The sequence below is a fragment of the Haliotis rufescens genome, unplaced genomic scaffold (genome assembly GCF_023055435.1).
Source record: "Haliotis rufescens isolate VD_foot unplaced genomic scaffold, xgHalRufe1.0.p SCAF_5, whole genome shotgun sequence".
Taxonomy (NCBI): Eukaryota; Metazoa; Mollusca; class Gastropoda; order Lepetellida; family Haliotidae; genus Haliotis; species Haliotis rufescens.
The window spans coordinates 38,831,678-38,853,041 of NW_025964223.1; the positions used below are offsets into that span (position 1 = coordinate 38,831,678).

Genomic DNA, 21,364 nt, shown 5'->3' on the forward strand with positions numbered 1-21,364 from the left:
GACATGTCGAATGAGATGCACATAACTTCAGCAAATTATACATGTATGTATAGGAGAAAACACGCCTCCGAGGTTTGGGTTGAAAACTTAGGGGTAGTGTTTTCTCTGGCTGGAAGTGAAAATTAAGTTATGCTTCTGCTATTTAATTCATTCCAAACTGTATAATGTCCCTTTGAATCAGGTAATCTCCTAATAGATCATGTTCCCCTGCCAAGTTGATGTACATAACTGTTACTAACAAACTTTCTGTCCCTATCATCTTGAAAAGTGAAAAGATAGAAATATCAGAACGTTCAAAACACTTTACTGACAGAATACAAAAACTAAAAGACTGACAGCAAAACATCCCAGTGAAATATTTATTCAACAACATTTATTCAACAACAATGTCACTGCCTATTTTCCTAATATAGAATATACATAACGCTCTCATGTAATTCAGATATTATTATGATGAAGAAAAGAATTTTCGTAAGGTATCTGAATTAATATGAAAACAAAATGGGAAATTTTGTCGCGTTGTAAGGATAAACGTTGTGGCACACGTAAATACAGTTAAACACCGTTGTGTCGAACTTTGATGTGTCGAACTTTGATGTGTCGAACTTATGGTAATCTCAGTGTAAAAGCTTGATTCCTGCGTATTCCTGATTTATTTATGATTTTCGGTTGTGTCTGGCCTCGGATAACTCGAAGTATTTCCGTAGGCCCCTTCAACTATAACACAACGGTGTTTTGACTGTATGCGTTTATAAGCACGTAGGCGGAGACATTAAAGGAATGAGCAATACGATTCCTTTTTGAATGCAATTATTATATATAAAGTTATTGAGATACTATCATGTACCGAAAGATTGACGGTATACAGGAAGTATGTGCACGTGGACATGCAGGTGCACAAAGTCCCTTTAACTTTTTTTAAACTCACTCACCGTTAACCAAATGTTAGGTTCGACCTTAGACTTTTCCTGTCTTCACATGGAGTCATTATATAATAACGCATGTCTGATTTACCCTTTTAACGATGAAACAGTCACATCAAACTGGCAAGAATCTTCATTAAAGGCATATAAGGATGTTTAACAAGTATCAAGTGGAGACAACCAATGGAAGGAAGAAAGTTTAATGGAGTTTTGTATGCTTTTGTAACACAGCAATGAAATAGAATAAAATAGGAAAACAAACGTTTTACAGTGGAACACAAGCGAAAATGTGAGGTTTTGACCATCTAATTTGCATAAACATAACGGCCGCCAAATTGCCAATATTTTACCTATCTTGAACCTTTTTCTGCAATAACTCTGTAACCAAACAGGCAAAAATGACAAATAAAATGTTTATACCAGAGAATCGGATTAAACATTTCTGACGTAATTAGTGGTAAACAGTACTCATAAATCTGCAAATTAGTGGCCGCCATTGCAGCAAACAATCATTTCTCTCCAACAAGGCACGCAAACATGACAAATGAAGTGTCTTTACCTATGTTTACAGGGTCAGGCAATGTGATCAGCGACAAACCATATACTTAATTATGCAAATGAGCTACATATCAGTGGATTTCATAACAATCCATGTATCAAATCTCAATGTTTAGATTCCAAATTTTACCCCAATTTACTCCTTGATGCTAATACAGGCATGGCTGGGCAATTGGCTTTACTCACAAATACCTCATCTTTGGTCTGGTATAGAATAATAAACTGTTTGTTTGACTAGACCATATTCATACAAGAGTTTGATCATTAATCTGTTGCTGACATGCACACATAGCTGTGCATCGTAACCCGGACTTGCGGCATTTGCAACGACGCGTTCTGCATTGCTTCTGGCATGCACACGGAATCATGTCCAGGCAACTTTCGAGGATTGGACTCAATGACGTCAGTATGGGCTGTAGTCCTGAATAACTATGTTTCTATCCAATGTCCACGGGCGTAGGAAGCTCAGATACAGCTCAGTGAGCATTTCTCCAAACCATTGCTTGATAGTGTACACGCAAATGGAGAGCATCACTCGTTGGGGACATTCTTGTTTCCCAGTCTTAGAGAACAGGATATGCCTTGATTCATCAACAGAGTCTGTTTGGTGCACATCATATATTCTGCAGGCAAAGGCTTCTGCAGATCGAACGGTCTCCTCTCTGTGTTGGCCGATTCCCAAGTTTTTGAGCTCTTTGAAGACTTTCCATGAGGACCATTAGATGTGATTTGCGAAGTAGGATATGGTGTCACACCCAGTTAATCTCTTGGTGGGTTGTTGAAAACTGCAACAATGGGTATACATCGGTACCAGACAACATCCAGAGGCGTTCACATTGTACACGTGGGAAGTTGGAAACCATAAGCGCGCGAATATAGGTGTCCCTTGATGACACAACACGTGTATTAAACTGGGTATCCACAGCATGTACATCGACCTAGTGTCAGCTTCTTCATGTGTGGCTCTCATTTGAGTCAAATCGGTGGTTTTCTTTGACGAAATTCCTCTCTGAATTCCCCGGTAACTACAATCTCCTTATCACCAGGTGCCTTAAAACACCGTTCCTCTGACAAAAAAATACGCAAGATTAACTTTATTATCAGGAAGCGACAGAAAGTTTGTCCAGTTATTGGGACATCACGATCTCCAAGCTGTCTTATTGGTCGAGCTAATTCGCGCGTCGTGTCCTGGTAGCACCCTTGATTGTCTCGTCTCTATATCTGTCGAACACCACCGGCCAAATCAGAATTCAAGACATTCTCAAGACGGTCGGTCAAAACGATATGTCTTGAGTCCCCAAGCTTTCTTCTGGCACTGGTTACATTTCACTTGCTTTACTAAGTGCAACCCTGGCTGTATGAGGTTGGCAGATTATGCCCAAGTTGTAACCTACAGATGAAGGCCCCTTAAAGCTAACTACTTGATCCACCGTAGTCTCCAAACAATTAGTTACACGTCTACACTGCGAGTGATAATTCTGTAAAATTGTTCTCTGAGAGTAGCCTACTTACTCAATTTGAGAAAGTCAAGCAAATAGCAATGGTTATCAGGTTATCGGATTCACCATACCTGAATTTTGTCATAAAGTCTCGTTCCCAACTTATATCCACAAATGTTCCTTGAACTTTAAACAGGGTCTTTTTTCAGAAACCCCATAAGTCTAGATCTACAACATATGTGACCAAAAGAATACAGTTTATGCAAGTAATGCATACAGGTTAGTGCATATTCAAGTGATCGTAGGAAGATTAGATGTTGTTAAAAAAAATAATAGAAGTTCAATAATTGCACTTGACAAAAACATATGATCAACAATTTATTCATTAATGAATACATATATATTGTACATAACAATTAGCATTTTGAGAGATTGATGTTGGTATGTGTTATCAAGCTGTTCGCAAGCAGAGAGTAGTGATTATTCACTGGATTGCTTTTCAACTAATTAAACGAGCAACTTGCATTGTTAATCTTAAGTGAGTTGGAGAACCCAAGCACCTATGCACCCGGAACTTATAGTTGTTAGTGGTATTAAATTATCAGGAATAACAAAATCAAACATTACCAAACGGTATTATTTAGTTTGGGGATGTTTGCTCGCTAGCCAGAGAAGACTTAACGAAGGCTAAACAGGGAACTCCCGATAATTAGAAGTCCCGGTGACAACTGATAATATGTTCAGTAATCCTTTTTTTGAGACAAGCAGAGTACCGCTTTTTGACCATCATACCGATAGGCATCTTCCGGGACCATTGACGTGCATCGTCTTAAACACTATAACGAGATGATGGATTTACGAGGTTTCGATGACCAGCAGGTACAGTGTCTAGTTTCACCAGCAGTTGCCCATGCTAGGACCTAATTTGCCTTTATCTGTTTTCATCTTATCCGAAGCTTAGCGTATAGGAAATGACCCTTATGTCATATTGCATGTCCATACCTCAATCTTCCAAATGCAAAACGAAAGGAACGCAGTAATGTTATAGACTTGCATGTAAGCACGCCCGTTGCGTTTGTGAACTGAAGTACGAAGGGACCGACAATTTGATATTCCTGTTTTTTGTGTGTTTTTTTCAACAGTATTTTGGGGTATGACATCCCAGTCCCCTCCACCTCGAAAATCAAATGGTCGGTCCCTAAGTGGGTAAACTTTGTAACACGTAACAAATGAAAACTCTCTTCCTGGAGTACACAATGACACGCCGTGAGGAAGCCAGTGTGATACACTATTTACAAATATACATGCATATATACAAATAACAGTGTTAGCCCTTGATAGCTAATCATATACTGCACGCATCTCATGTCTATACAAAGTGCTATACATTTCAACAAACGATCGCTTTCCATGAAGGAAATTGTCATTGATCGCAACAATCCATAATCATTCATTGTTAATGACGAGTCTGTAATAACCATCTCGATAAACAATCCTTAGCACGAAATATTATGTACATCTAAGGACCTCTATCATCTTCAACAATAGAAAGCAATTTGAGGCCACAAATAAGACTTGGCTGGGGGATGTGATGGATGTTGAGAGATGGGGTGGGTGTAGGGTGTGGTGTGGTGTGGTGTGGTGTGGTGTGGTGTGGTAGTAGGGTGGGATGGAGGGTAAGGAGGTGGTGGAATGTTCTACTATAGGAGGAAGAAAACTAAGGATAGTGTAAGATATAAAACTGTTTCCTGGTTGAAAGTTTTGACAAAAAATAAACAACAAATGATCACCAACAAGAAATTAATTAATATAAAACATCCAACCCAACCATGTCAACATTTTTGGAATAAAACAGTAGACCCCCTCATTTTGTTAATACTGAATATAATATCATATTAAAATTTCATCAATAAATAATACAAATTATATCATCATTGTGAAGTGTATACCTTTTATACATTCTGTGAGATTGTAATGTTGGCTGAATGCACTCCCAGAATCCCCAAACGCACTGTGTGTATGCATTATATGTACATTCAGATCTGCTGATATATTTTGTAATGTTGAAACAGTTTATATTGCACGGTTATTGATATTTCGCTTAGCAATGACCACTTGCCTTTATACTAACAAGACGGCAGCACTAGTTGTAGAAAGGTTAATTGTAGAGTGTTTATTCACAAGTTCCTATACAAAAGCTGCTTCTTCGGCATCAGTTATATTATTTTCCAGTGAATTGACAAGACAAGATAAATGTCCTTTTGAGATCACCGAAAATGTCAAATTTCAAGCGATAGTCTAACTATCATATTTAAGAAACAGCTTTGGTCAAAAGAATAAAAGAAAACCCCTTCCGTATATTCTCTACAATCAACCTTTGTGACATATAAAGTCTGAAATATCCATTTAGTGGTGTCATATGTCCCAAATATACAAATGTTGAAATAAACAGTCTACTTTGTATCATAAGAAAACATCTGATAACAGTAATAACGATTTCTGAAGGTTATAATAATTTCCTAATCATTATTAATATTGTTATTATTATTATTATTATTATTATTATTATTATTATTATTATTATTATTATACAGCACAGTTTAAGATTAAAATAATATTCCTCAGTATATATGCTACTCAAAAGAAGATAAACTATAGTAATATGAAAGCATCGGGTGTTCTGTAACGTCTTGAGAATAGTATATAATCCAGGGATGTTCTCGGGTGACGTACAACTTCCTACATCCACATTGAAAATCGCATCAAAAGAAATAAATATGTGTCAGATTACATATATGTACATCCAGTTCTGACTAACACTCTTCGATACACATTTGTATAATGTTCTCCGGGTATTGCGAAACCAATTTTCAATTTCAAAATATGAAGCGGGCGTAAAATACTGTGTTCGGAAGAACAATCTGACTGACGCTCTAACTTCATGCGATACAAGCATTTCCACGTTGAATAATCCCTGTAATGTAAAATCGATTTTTGCAAAACAAAATCATTCGAAGCGGACGTCAAATGTTCGCTTTAAAAGTGATCGTGCTGCCACTAATCTATCAGTAACACCGGGTGAGGCAAAATGAAGAATGGACCATCTTCCACAATGATGATAAAACAGTATGAAGCTCTGGGTTAGATTGTATCTTTTTTCGTATTCGTGGCCCGTTGGATGAGGAGAATTCTTATGATATATACACAGTTAGACTGACGAACAAATGACAATTCTAGTTTGTGGGAGATGGAAATGCATGGTACGAAACGTAGTGATTTCTTAAACTTGAACATAGTCAGTCTTGAGCCACTTCCGCTGTGTTGACATCAGGAGTATAAACTTCTGAGCTGTGTATAATGGATAGATATTTATGGAATGTTTGCAGCCATACCTGTTAGCACTAGTTTGTAACCACATTAAGTTCATAGTGATAAAAATATTTTTTTAATAATCCTGCAATAATTTACGACCGTATAAAGAGAACAGTTTAATTTACCAAAGTAAAGGAAACAAATGTAATTAACTGAATGCAACTGCAGGAACAAAGCAAATTATCAAAACAAAGCATAACACAGTTTACATTTGTACAGAAAATATGACACATTAAGGTTATATATATGTACATGTATACAAGATATATACAACCGCAACTGTATAATCTATACACAAGTTGTTTAGAATCAGGTACATGGTTCCTCTCTCAGATTACGAAGTTGAGCCAAGCCAGTTTTAGTTCGTGTAGAGCTAAAGCTCTTATCCTCATTGGTCAGTCTCTTTACTACTTGCACCAATCAGAAACAGCGTGACGTCTCAACGTCTTGTAAACTTGAACCTTACTGGCTGAGTCGGTGAGACGAACGTGAAGTACTCAACTTCCAGGTCCTCGTGATTGGGCTCCAGTTCAATTTTGAATTTCTGAATCAGCTGCAACAAAGATAAATAGATGGTACAATAATCTGCTTGATACATGGTCATGCTCATACGCATCTACCCGTCTGCACGATACGATACGCCATTAAAGATATAAAAATTTCAGATTAGTCTTTCAGCGTTAAACCGTACCTGCATGGCTACCTCAAACTCAACTACCAGGAAAAAGAAAGTATGAAGAATGAAACAAACAAGAAATGTTTTTTTTCGATGGTGATATGTTTGATACTGGTATCATAGTTGTGTTTTGGACCTGTTTGCAATATTTTGTCGACTGTTTTCAGCCTAGCAGTTAACGTTTTAGTAACGCTTGTAATGTGTTTTGACAAATCCAATTTTCAAGTGTATACTTTCTTTTGCCGGCAGTTGTTAATCCAAAGTTTACGAATCATGTCAGACGAGGTACACTCTGGAATTTGTAGAGTGTGCAAAAGTCACTTTTACAGCAGTAACAGGGGAGACAGAGAAACACACATCCGATAACCAACCTTTCACACCGCGACCTTTCTGTTGTCGTTCAACGTAGCCACGTGCACGGGATAAGGTTACACATGTTTATTTTATGCTTATTGACATTTTGCTAACCATTCGGGTAGTTCAATACATCATATTTTATTTGACATTGAGTGGATGGGATTGGTCGGTACAACGGGGAAAACAGTTGCTATAGTGCCGGATGTTTATTATTTTTACAGCAAGATGTAAACGTATTATAAATGCAATCTCATCAAAATCAGATCTAAGTTCTCGCTCCCGCTAAACAAAGATCTGAGGACATCCCATTACGGGTCACGTCAGAACGACCTTTCGCGAACTTTGACCGACCACTGAAATGAATAACAAGAAGTCGATATCAGCCAATGAGAAAGCAGCTTTCTCGAGCTTTACGGCACTTGTTTCAACCTGGCGACTTCCATTTCAGACTACGCTTGAAAAATATGTTGACACAGTTCTCGATTAAAATTTTGAAAACTGAACAAACGAACATTCCGGAATGTCTAATATATGGCTGAGATTGTATGGCAGTGCTTCCCACGTACTGTGTAACGCCTCCTCCGTTCAAATGTGTATCCCGCGGAAGCGAGAGATAGACGATAATTTTGACGGAATCAGTCGTACGGGCCGTAACTGTCGTTCGGAATACCCCGTGTTAACGTTTTCGAGGTTGCATGATTGGAAAACACATTCCGACTGTCACTTTTATGATCTGGTAAGCGGTTGATTGGTCGGATGAAAGGTCGTTCTGACGTGACCCGAATTGGGATGTCCTCAGATCTTTGTTTAGCGATAACGAGAACTAAGATCTGATTTTAATGAGATTGATTATAAATATTACTTCTGTCAGCGAGGATGGTGTCATCTTCATAAGGATGTTGCCGTGGCCAGAGACTATATACAATTCATCTCACTAATTGATACTTAACAAGTTAACCGTTACTTTTATTCAGATCGCCTCCGTCAGATTGCCATGACGACGCAAAAACGGTAGAACAACAGGGCCAATGATCTCGTCGCGGTAGCGCTGTCCATTGAGATTTCACTCTACCACTATCAAACGGGTCCTCTGTCTTGCTGTAAACCCACCCCATACCATAACGCTCCCGCCCCTGAACCGATCTTCTTCTATGACACAATGACTGACGTAACGTTCACCTCGACGTCGGTACACTGTGGCTGATGTGAAAACCAGATTCGTCAGTGAATAGACGCTGTCTGTACCACTGTAGACGTGCTTGACGTTGGTTTCCTGTCACGTTGATCATGACTCGATCCTGCTTCAAGCATACCAATGGCTCGCAGACGGTCATTTTCGGACAGGCCTGGCATTTCGTAATGTTGAATAATTGCGTAAATTTGTTGTTTTTCTGAGTGGTTGTTGTCAGGACGATGCTAAACAATGCATATGGAATCCCGTTAACGCACATGTTTTTATACCCATTCTTGGGTAGTGAAATGCATGGGGCTTGCATAAAAGTCAACTTTTGCATGGAATGCATGCTTTTCTGTAGCAGTTGCGTTGTTGTGACCTCATTCCATACATGTACTACAATACTGAAAACCAAACTTAACTTGTTTGAAAAATACACTTAGTCTATAATATTGGTGTCACAGGAACTTTTGCTGTTGAGTATATGTTCATGTACATGCTTTTAGGCTTGTACACCATGTTGGGGATCATCCTTTTTTCATTTTTATGTGGTCTCATAATGAACTGTCATTCGTGGTTCCAGGTGTTGGTATGTGTGTGTATGACTGTATGTGTGTGTTTGTGTGTGTAAGAATGTGTTTATTTGTGCGTCTATGTGTTTGCATTTGTGTGTGTATGTGTAGTTGAGTGTGTGTGAATTTTGTGTGTGTATGACTGTGTGTATGAGTGTGTGTGCGTTTGTGTTTGCATGTGTGTTTAGGTATGGATGAGCGTGTGTGTGTATGTGTGTGTGTGTGTGTGTGTGTGTGTGTGTGTGTGCGAGTGCGTACGTGCAGGGGTTCATATTATCTCCCCTAGTGTCGATTCCACAGCAGAATAGTACCCCAATAACCTATGCTTGCCGTAAAGGCTGACTGAAACGGGGGGGGGGGGGCGGCGGTCAGGTAGCCTAGTGGTTAAAGCATTCGCTCGTCACGCAGAAGACCCGGGTTCGATTTCCGACATGGGTACAATGCGTGAAGCCCATTTCTGGTGTCCCCCGCCGTGATATTGCTGGAATATTGCTAAAAGCAACGTGAAACCATACTCACTCACTCACTGAAACGAGAATGTGATGATGTGATGTGATGTTACCCTGATGGCACGCTATGGACTAAGATACTGGTTTCATTGGTCTCAGCTAGCAACAGACCACGGTGACAAACGTGTCCTAAACCTACACAAGTTTAAAAACGAGGGAGAGTCTTAAAACTTCACGCAAGATGAAAAATGCGCAAGAGTTTTAAACCTACACTCAAGATAAAAACCACGGGAACAAGGCCCCTGGAGAGATATACGAAATATTTCATCAAAAATGAAAATTCTTCACACACAAAAAAAATCAAGAACAGATGCCGTGAAGCGTGAAATAGAGTTGCCTTATTTAGCAATATCTAATGTTTCGCACCTACAAAAAATGATATATAACACCAGGTATATCACAATGCTAAGTTCGTGTATTCTTTCATGACCCTGTCCTCTGATCTAGTCCCATACATAGCTATTTTCCGGGTGAGCAGTAACACGACAAAGTAATAGATTGTGAAAAGGTGACCCCTGGCAAATACAGTACATGTGTTCTACGCTAGATTTACATAAGTAGCAACAGAAGCACTAACCACCTACAGACGGTCCTTTGCGTCAGTGTCTGTGTACGTGAACATACGTCAGGGCACTTGCACTGGTTTGTGATCACGGCATTCACACAATGTACGTATGATGGATATCTGACGGCTGGCTGTTGATCATATTGCGACAAAGATGTATGCGTTTGAAATATGAGCTTACAATGCAGCGGTTTTTGTCTACAATCATGGAAACAACATAGTCGTCAAATCCGGTTGCTCACGTTTACCACTTGGTGAAACCCGTTACAGGATTGTCGAGGGACGAAACTCTTCACAACGAATTTAATGGAATTGCTCATTTCCCAGTAGGCATGGTATATGAACTAAAGCTTTTGTGAGAAAATGCCCTACGTGTTACTTTCTCCGTTTTCGCTATGAGTCAAATTGACGCTTTTCAGACAACATATTATCTTCGTCATTCCTGAGACAAATAGGGTGCTTTGATGGGTATACATTCACCATATTTGACATATATTATTTCATTCGAAATAGAATTGATCTCAAACAAGCCATTCTTGTCGACTAACGGGATCGGCTGTTTTAGTTGATGCTTGTCATATCCCAATTACAAAAAATACTATTTCGCATTCCAAGGTTCATGACATGAGCGATGACATTTCTTTTTTCGATAATATTCCCGTCATGGCATGCGATACATCCTAGGTCACGACAGTATGTATGTCTAGTATTATGTAGATACCTGAGAGCAATGTCCTTTCTGCCGGTTTCAAGAAATTGTGTGTGATCAAAAGGTATAAATACATATTTGGTCCAAAATTTGTTCAGAAGACTCTTCTTGTAAAAGTATGTCTTCTTTGCGGACATACTTCTAGGTCCGGGTATAATGCCTCTTGTTGTTGCGAAGTGTGTGATTGTCTTAACAACGCACTTCAGTATCCACATTTCTTTCAGCAACAGCAGTGATCATCAACTCGTCAATCTAATGTTGCCTCCGTAGGTAGATTGTATCAATGCCACGGTCCGAAATGTTACCTGTCTTGAGAACTATTGATGTCTTGAACTGGTCTATCTAAGCAGGCCATCATGTAGGCCCACTCTGATTATTACGTTACCTACATAATACCCAGGGCACAAGGCAGCAGTGACACCGCATGTTTTCACTGGAGGCCGCATACCGATCTCTCTGTATTATACAATATGGCGGTCAATTGCTTGACACATAGTACCCATAGTACCCATAGTACCCATGTGGGGAATGGAACCTGGGCGTGACTATCCAACGCAATACGGTTATGGCGAGTAGCTTTTCGCATCTCAATCAACATTATTGCAAATATATCACGACAGGGCGACATATATATGAAAACAACGCGGTTACCCCAGAACCAGTGACTTTTATAATTGTACTTTAAACTAAATAGGTGTTTTAATTGCGACGTATCAGTCAAACTGTGTGAATGACCACTCAGTCCTAGAAAAAGTTTCCAAAATACCACGACAGGTGCGTGTATTTTGATAAGCTGGTGAACTCAAATAATTTCTGTTGATATTAAATTTGCAGGTGGCTAGACAATCTTTTGTTATGGAGAATTTGTCATCCATTATCTAAACGCTACAAACTGAAATGGATAATGTCACACGTGAAAGTATATACTGCCTTGAAGCGAGGACAGGAAAAAAACACTCTAACCGTACCGATTCTAATCAGTTTCTGTTATTCAATACTTCAAAGTTCACTTTGCCAAGCAATAGATTTTAATGTGTATTAAATTGCCATAGCCTCGAGGAATAAGGGTTATTGCATTATATACTAAACCGCAAAAGAAACGTCACCCCAAGTAACATTGAAAAACATGAAAAGTTGTCATTTATATATCTGGATAACTTTTGCTAAAGTTTCTCAAATTTAACATTACCTTGTCCGGAAAAAGTGAAATTTGATGATAAAAAAACAGGAGGATGACAAGGGGATGACAATAGACCCGATCGTCCAAACGCATCACGGCAACGGCCATGGTAACCTGATGCACGTGAGTTCCGTGCAAATTGAAATGCACATGCGTTCCCAAATTTCTTGCCCTATAAAGATCCACCCAGATCGGATAACATTAATTCCTTATTGAATTGCTACCAAATGCCAAGATTGACAAGAAATCAGCGACACCAAGCCCTTGGACGATTGCTAGCTGGACAAACCGCCAGGCAAGTAGCCAATGCATTCCAAGTCCACGTAAGGACCATATACAGGCTCCAGCAACGACCACGTAGTGAAAGACCAAGGGTCACCGACCGACGTCAGGATCGTCAAATTGTGCGACAGCATCTTCAAGATTGCTTTGTTACTGCTGCGGAAACTGCTCGACAGACCATGGGGACACACCAGCAACACATTAGTGCGGACACCGTGCGTCGACGATTGACGAGCAGACACCTCCGCCGTACAGGCCACACCGAGGACCCATTCTAACACCACGTCATCGCCAGGAGCGTCTTCAGTGGGCAACACAGCACCAGCATTGGCGCCAACAGCAGTGGAGAAGAGTCCTCTTCTCAGACGAGAGCCGTCACTCTATCTCAACAGCAGATGGCAGAGGGAGAGTCTGACGCCGTCGTGGGGAACGTTATTCGGATACTTGTGTTGTTGAGAGAGACTCGTGGGGTGGTCCGAGCATCATGGTGTGGGGTGGATTTGGTCTTGCACAGAGGGTCGGCCTGTGGTCTTCCAGAACATCGGTCCAGGGAGAGGCAATGGTGTCACAGCAGCTCGGTACATTGATCAAGTCTTGAGACCACACGCCATACCTCATTTGGCACGTCGCCGCAACCACGAGTTTCAGCATGATAACGCCCGTGCCCACACTGCGAGAGCAACAAGAGACTTCTTCCAGCAGAATGGCATAGTAACCATTAGTGGCCTTCCCTCAGTCCCGATTTAAATCCCATTGAGCACCTGTGGGACGTGATTCAATGACGGCTGAATGACGTCCGACCAAGGCTGACAACTGCAGCTGAACTGCGTCAGGCGTTCCTCAGTGTGTGGGCTCAAATGCCTATGGCCTTCATCGACCGCCTCATCCATTCCATGTATTGACGTTGCACGGTAGTCATCAATGCACATGACGGATACACGAGATACTGACTTGCGGTGCCATTTTCTCAGAGACCAGTGTTGAGTTTCACTTTAAGAACATTTGACACTTTAGTTTCAACCTTGATGGTCAGTTTTGCCAAGTTTCACCTTTTTAATATGTCTCAAAGTATGTTTACAGTGTTTGAACAAATAAGGTTTCTCATATATCTATCCATGGTGACGTTTCTTTTGCGGTTCAGTATATAAGCACAACTAGCACTACCTTACTAACCTTCGTACAACGTTTGTGCTCGTTGAAGTGCAGACAGAGTTTTATGTTGCAAGATCACGACCCAGATACCATAGGGCTTGTAATCATGCCATGAACGCAAAATACGGTAATTTCAGGTCCCATATCATGACTATTTGGCTCTCTGCCACAGCCATTGCAGTGAGGGCTATCGTGGGTATAGTCCTCTCGGGTTACTTTTGCAGCTGCACAATCGCACAGGTCACTGAGGTGTACACCATATCCTGAACTGGACATTATACGAGTATATGCAGTTCACATTCGACACATGAAATGGAAACATGTATAAACCTTCAAATCTAACTTTTCAATATATTGTTGATCAGGGACACATGTATCCGAGAAACGTTTGGGTAGAAGTATTGAAATGCCACTTCCCTGTAAAGTGTTGAACCTCATTTATCTCAAATGTATATATAAAATATATAAAAATAAAATTGATTGCAAAGTGTAATATATTCATTTACAAGACCATGATGAAATATAAAGAGGGGAGAAGCTTCTGTGTTATGGTAGAAAATAGTCTGTATGTATATGAAAACATGATGAAATGTGTGAAGGAGAGAAGCGTATGTGTGGTAGTAGAAGATAGTCAGTATACAAGAACATGATGTAATCTACAACGGAGAGAAGTGTCTGTGTGGTAGTAGAAGATGGTCAGTTTACAAGAACATGGTGTAATGCACAAAGGAGAGAAGTGTATGTGTGGTTGTAGAAGATAATCAGCATACAAGATCATGATGTAATCTACAACGGAGAGAAGTGTCTGTGTGGTAGTAGAAGATAGTCAGTATACAAGAACATGATGAAATGTACAACGGAGAGAAGTGTCTGTGTGGTAGTAGAAGATAGTCAGTATACAAGAACATGATGAAATGTACAACGGAGAGAAGTGTCTGATTGGTAGTAGAAGATGGTCAGTTTACAATAATATAATGAAATATACAAAGGAGAGAAGTGTCTGATTGGTAGTAGAAGATAATCAGTAAACAAGAAAATGATTAATGTACAAAGGTGCGAAATGTCTGTGTGGGAGAAGTAGATAGTTAGTATACAAGAACATGATATATGTGTGAGGAGAGAAGTGTCTGTGTGGTAGTAGAAGATGGTCAGTTTACAAGAATATAATGAAATGTACAAAGGAGAGAAGTGTCTGTGTGGTAGTAGAAGATAGTCAGTATAAAAGAATATAATGAAATGTACAAAGGAGAGAAGTGTCTGTGTGGGAGTAGAAGATAGTCAGTATAAAAGAATATAATGAAATGTACAAAGGAGAGAAGTGTCTGTGTGGGAGTAGAAGATGGTCAGTATACAAGAACATGATGTAATGTGCAAAGGAGAGAAGTGTCTGTGTGGTAGTCGAAGATGGTAAGTATACAAGAACATGATGTAATGAACAAAGGAGAGAAGTGTCTGTGTGGTAGTAGAAGATGGTCAGTATACAAGAACATGATGTAATGTACAGTGGAGAGAAGTGTCTGTGTGGTAGTAGAAGATGGTCAGTATACAAGAACATGATGAAATGTACAACGGAGAGAAGTGTCTGTGTGGTAGTAGAAGATAGTCAGTATACAAGAACATGATGAAATGTACAAAGGAGAGAAGTGTCTGTGTGGGAGTAGAAGATGGTCAGTTTACAATAATATAAAGAAATGTACAAAGGAGAGAAGTGTCTGTGTGGTAGTAGAAGATGGTCAGTTTACAAGAATATAATGAAATGTACAAAGGAGGGAAGTGTCTGTGTGGTAGTAGAAGATGGTCAGTATACAAGAACATGATGTAATGAACAAAGGAGAGAAGTGTCTGTGTGGTAGCAGAAGATGGTCAGTATACAAGAACATGATGTTATGTACAATGGAGAGAAGTGTCTGTGTGGTAGTAGAAGATGGTCAGTATGCAATAATATAATGAAATGTACAAAGGAGAGAAGTGTCTGTGTGGTAGTAGAAGATAATCAGTATACAAGAACATGATGTAATGAAAAAAGGAGAGAAGTGTCTGTGTGGGAGTAGAAGATGGTCAGTTTACAAGAATATAATGAAATGTACAAAGGAGAGAAGTGTCTGTGTGGTAGTAGAAGATAGTCAGTATACAAGAACATGATGTAATGTACAAAGGAGAGAAGTGTCTGTGTGGTAGTAGAAGATAATCAGTATGCAATAATATAATGAAATGTACAAAGGAGAGAAGTGTCTGTGTGGTAGTAGAAGATAATCAGTACACAAGAGCATGTTGGAATGTACAAAGGAGAGAAGTGTCTGTGTGGTAGTAGAAGATAGTCAGTATACAAGAACATGATGTAATGAGCAAAGGAGAGAAGTGTCTGTGTGGTAGTAGAAGATGGTCAGTATGCAATAATATAATGAAATGTACAAAGGAGAGAAGTGTCTGTGTGGTAGTAGAAGATAATCAGTACACAAGAGCATGTTGGAATGTACAAAGGAGAGAAGTGTATGTGTGGTAGTAGAAGATGGTCAGTTTACAAGAATATAATGAAATGTACAAAGGAGATATGTGTCTGTGTGGTAGTAGAAGATAGTCAGTATACAAGAATATAATGAAATGTACAAAGGAGAGAAGTGTCTGTGTGGGAGTAGAAGATGGTCAGTATACAAGAACATGATGTAATGAGCAAAGGAGAGAAGTGTATGTGTGGTAGTAGAAGATGGTCAGTATACAAGAACATGGTGTAATGTAGAAAGGAGAGAAGTGTCTATGTGGTATTAGAAAATGATCAGTATACAAGAACATGAAGCAAGCTACAACGGAGAGAAGTGTCTGTGTGGTAGTAGAAGATAGTCAGTATACAAGAACATGATGAAATGTACAAAGGAGAGAAGTGTCTGTGTGGTAGTAGAGGATAGTCAGTATACAAGAACATGATGAAATGTACAAATGAGAGAAGTGTCTGTGTGGTAGTAAAAGATGGTCAGTTTACTATAATAAAATGAAATGTACAAAGGAGAGAAGTGTCTGATTGGTAGTAGAAGATAATCAGTAAACAAGAAAATGATTAATGTACAAAGGAGAGAAATGTCTGTGTGGGAGAAGTAGATAGTTAGTATACAAGAACATGGTATATGTGTGAAGGAGAGAAGTGTCTGTGTGGGAGTAGAAGATGGTCAGTTTACAATAATATAAAGAAATGTACAAAGGAGAGAAGTGTCTGTGTGGTAGTAGAAGATGGTCAGTTTACAAGAATATAATGAAATGTACAAAGGAGGGAAGTGTCTGTGTGGTAGTAGAAGATGGTCAGTATACAAGAACATGATGTAATGAACAAAGGAGAGAAGTGTCTGTGTGGTAGCAGAAGATGGTCAGTATACAAGAACATGATGTTATGTACAATGGAGAGAAGTGTCTGTGTGGTAGTAGAAGATGGTCAGTATGCAATAATATAATGAAATGTACAAAGGAGAGAAGTGTCTGTGTGGTAGTAGAAGATAATCAGTATGCAATAATATAATGAAATGTACAAAGGAGAGAAGTGTCTGTGTGGTCGTAGAAGATAATCAGTATGCAATAATATAATGAAATGTACAAAGGAGAGAAGTGTCTGTGTGGTAGTAGAAGATAATCAGTATGCAATAATATAATGAAATGTACAAAGGAGAGAAGTGTCCGTGTGGGAGTAGAAGATGGTCAGTTTACAAGAATATAATGAAATGTACAAAGGAGAGAAGTGTCTGTGTGGTAGTAGAAGATAGTCAGTATACAAGAACATGATGTAATGAGCAAAGGAGAGAAGTGTCTGTGTGGTAGTAGAAGATAGTCAGTATCAAGGATATAATGACATGTACAAAGGAGAGAAGTGTCTGTGTGGTAGTAGAAGATAATCAGTACACAAGAGCATGTTGCAATGTACAAAGGAGAGAAGTGTCTGTGTGGTAGTAGAAGATGGTCAGTTTACAAGAATATAATGAAATGTACAAAGGAGAGAAGTGTCTGTGTGGTAGTAGAAGATAGTCAGTATCAAGGATATAATGACATGTACAAAGGAGAGAAGTTTCTGTGTGGGAGTAAAAGATGGTCAGTATACAAGAACATGATGTAATGAGCAAAGGAGAGAAGTGTATGTGTGGTAGTAGAAGATAATCAGTATGCAATAATATAATGAAATGTACAAAGGAGAGAAGTGTCTGTGTGGTAGTAGAAGATAATCAGTACACAAGAGCATGTTGCAATGTACAAAGGAGAGAAGTGTCTGTGTGGTAGTAGAAGATGGTCAGTTTACAAGAATATAATGAAATGTACAAAGGAGAGAAGTGTCTGTGTGGTAGTAGAAGATAGTCAGTATCAAGAATATAATGAAATGTACAAAGGAGAGAAGTGTCTGTGTGGGAGTAGAAGATGGTCAGTATACAAGAACATGATGTAATGAGCAAAGGAGAGAAGTGTATGTGTGGTAGTAGAAGATGGTCAGTTTAAAGGAATATAATGAAATGTACAAAGGAGAGATGTGTCTGTGTGGTAGTAGAAGATAGTCAGTATACAAGAATATAATGAAATGTACAAAGGAGAGAAGTGTCTGTGTGGGAGTAGAAGATGGTCAGTATACAAGAACATGATGTAATGAGCAAAGGAGAGAAGTGTATGTGTGGTAGTAGAAGATGGTCAGTATACAAGAACATGGTGTAATGTAGAAAGGAGAGAAGTGTCTATGTGGTATTAGAAAATGATCAGTTATACAAGAACATGATGCAAGCTACAACGGAGAGAAGTGTCTTTGTGGTAGTAGAAGATACTCATTATACAAGAGCATGATGCAATCTACAACGGAGAGAAGTGTCTGTGTGGTAGTTGAAGATAATCAGTACATAAGAGCATGATGTAATCTTCAAAGGAGAGAAGTGTCTGTGTGGGAGTAGTAGACAATCAGTATACAAGAACATGATGCAATCTACAACGGAGAGAAGTGTCTGTGTGGGAGTAGAAGATGGTCAGTTTACAAGAACATGATGTTATGTGCAAAGGAGAGAAGTGTCTGTGTTGGAGTAGAAGATAATCAGTATACAAGAGCATGATGTAACGTACAAAGGAGAGAAGTGTCTGTGTGGGAGTAGTAGACAATCAGTATACAAAAACATGATGCAATCTACAACGGAGAGAAGTGTCTGTGTGGGAGTAGAAGATGGTCAGTATACAAGAACATGATGTTATGTAAAATGGAGAGAAGTGTCTGTGTGGTAGTAGAAGATGGTCAGTATACAAGAACATGATGTAATGTACAAAGGAGAGAAGTGTATGTGTGGTAGTAGAAGATAATCAATATACATGAATATGATGAAATGTACAAAGGAGAGAAGTGTCTGTGTGGGAGTAGAAGATAGTCAGTATACAAGAACATGATGTAATGTGCAAAGGAGAGAAGTGTCCGTGTGGTAGTAGAAGATGGTCAGTATACAAGAACATGGTGTAATGTAGAAAGGAGAGAAGTGTCTATGTGGTATTAGAAAATGATCAGTATACAAGAACATGATGTAAGCTACAACGGAGAGAAGTGTCTGTGTGGTAGGAGAAGATAGTCATTATACAAGAGCATGATGCAATCTACAACGGAGAGAAGTGTCTGTGTGGTAGTTGAAGATAATCATTATACAAGAGCATGATGTAATGTACAAAGGAGAGAAGTGTCTGTGTGGGAGTAGAAGATGGTCAGTATACAAGAACATGATGTAATGTGGAAAGGAGGGAAGTGTCTGTGTGGGAGTAGAAGATAATCAGTATACAAAAACATGATGTTATGTACAATGGTGAGAAGTGTCTGTGTGGTAGTAGAAGATAGTCAGTATACAAGAACATGATGAAATGTACAACGGAGAGAAGTGTCTGTGAGGGAGTAGAAGATGGTCAGTATACAAGAGCATGATGTAATGTACAAAGGAGAGAAGTGTCTGTGTAGGAGTAGAAGATAGTCAGTATACAAGAGCATGTTGATATGTACAAAGGAGAGAAGTGTCTGTGAGGGAGTAGAAGATGGTCAGTATAGAAGAGCATGATGTCATCTACAACAGAGAGAAGTGTCTGTGTGGTCGTAGAAGATGGTCAGTATACAAGAACATGGTGTAATGTTCAAAGGAGAGAAGTGTCTGTGTGGTAGTAGAAGATAATCAGTACACAAGAGCATGTTGAAATGTACAAAGGAGAGAAGTGTCTGTGTGGGTGTAGAAGATAATCAGCATACAAGAACATGATGAAATGTACAACGGAGAGAAGTGTCTGTGTAGGAGTTGAAGATGGTCAGTATACAAGAGCATGTTGATATGTACGAAGGAGAGAAGTGTCTGTGTGGGAGTAGAAGATGGTCAGTATACAAGAACATGATATAATGTGCAAAGGAGAGAAGTGTCTGTGTGGGAGTAGAAGATAATCAGTATACAAAAACATGATGTTATGTATAATGGTGAGAAGTGTCTGTGTGGGAGTAGAAGATAGTCAGTATACAAGAGCATGTTGATATGTACAAAGGAGAGAAGTGTCTGTGTGGGAGTAGAAGATAGTCAGTATACAAGAGCATGTTGATATGTACAAAGGAGAGAAGTGTCTGTGTGGGAGTAGAAGATGGTCAGTATACAAGAGCATGATGTAATGTACAAAGGAGAGAAGTGTCTGTGTAGTAGTAGAAGATAGTCAGTATACAAGAGCATGTTGATATGTACAAAGGAGAGAAGTGTCTGTGTGGGAGTAGAAGATGGTCAGTATACAAAAACGTGATGTAATGTGCAAAGGAGAGAAGTGTCTGTGTGGTAGTAGAAGATAATCAGTATACAAAAACATGATGTTATGTATAATGGTGAGAAGTGTCTGTGTGGGAGTAGAAGATGGTCAGTATACAAGAACATGATATAATGTGCAAAGGAGAGAAGTGTCTGTGTGGGAGTAGAAGATAATCAGTATACAAAAACATGATGTTATGTATAATGGTGAGAAGTGTCTGTGTGGGAGTAGAAGATGGTCAGTATACAAGAGCATGTTGATATGTACAAAGGAGAGAAGTGTCTGTGTGGGAGTAGAAGATGGTCAGTATACAAGAGCATGATGTAATGTACAAAGGAGAGAAGTGTCTGTGTAGGAGTAGAAGATAGTCAGTGAACAAGAGCATGTTGATATGTACAAAGGAGAGAAGTGTCTGTGTGGGAGTAGAAGATGGTCAGTATACAAAAACGTGATGTAATGTGCAAAGGAGAGAAGTGTCTGTGTGGGAGTAGAAGATAATCAGTATACAAAAACATGATGTTATGTATAATGGTGAGAAGTGTCTGTGTGGGAGTAGAAGATGGTCAGTATACAAGAGCATGATGTAATGTACAAAGGAGAGAAGTGTCTGTGTAGGAGTAGAAGATAGTCAGTAAACAAGAGCATGTTGATATGTACAAAGGAGAGAAGTGTCTGTGTGGGAGTAGAAGATGGTCAGTATACAAAAACGTGATGTAATGTGCAAAGGAGAGAAGTGTCTGTGTGGGAGTAGAAGATAATCAGTATACAAAAACATGATGTTATGTATAATGGTGAGAAGTGTCTGTGAGGGAGTAGAAGATGGTCAGTATAGAAGAGCATGATGTCATCTACAACAGAGAGAAGTGTCTGTGTGGGAGTAGTAGATAATCAGTATACAAGAGCATGGTGTAATGTACAAAGGAGAGGAGTGTCTGTGTGGTCGTAGAAGATAATCAGTACACAAGAGCATGTTGAAATGTACAAAGGAGAGAAGTGTCTGTGAGGGTGTAGAAGATAATCAGTATACAAGAACATGATGAAATGTACAACGGAGAGAAGTGTCTGTGTAGGAGTAGAAGATAGTCAGTATACAAGAGCATGTTGAGATGTACAAAGGAGAGAAGTGTCTGTGTGGTAGTA

General features: G+C 39.2%; 1 protein-coding gene across 1 annotated transcript in view; it reads right to left on the minus strand.

The window, feature by feature from the left end:
- Nucleotides 1–3,285: 3,285 nt before the first annotated feature.
- The window catches only part of LOC124126383 (probable cytochrome P450 CYP44), an 81,017-nt gene continuing 62,938 nt past the window's right edge, over nt 3,286–21,364 (minus strand). Inside the window, exon 11 of the mRNA XM_048384577.1 lies at nt 3,286–6,845. Within this exon, the coding sequence (XP_048240534.1) occupies nt 6,732–6,845 (114 nt within the window). The 3' untranslated portion in view covers nt 3,286–6,731. The remainder of the gene's footprint in view (nt 6,846–21,364) is intronic.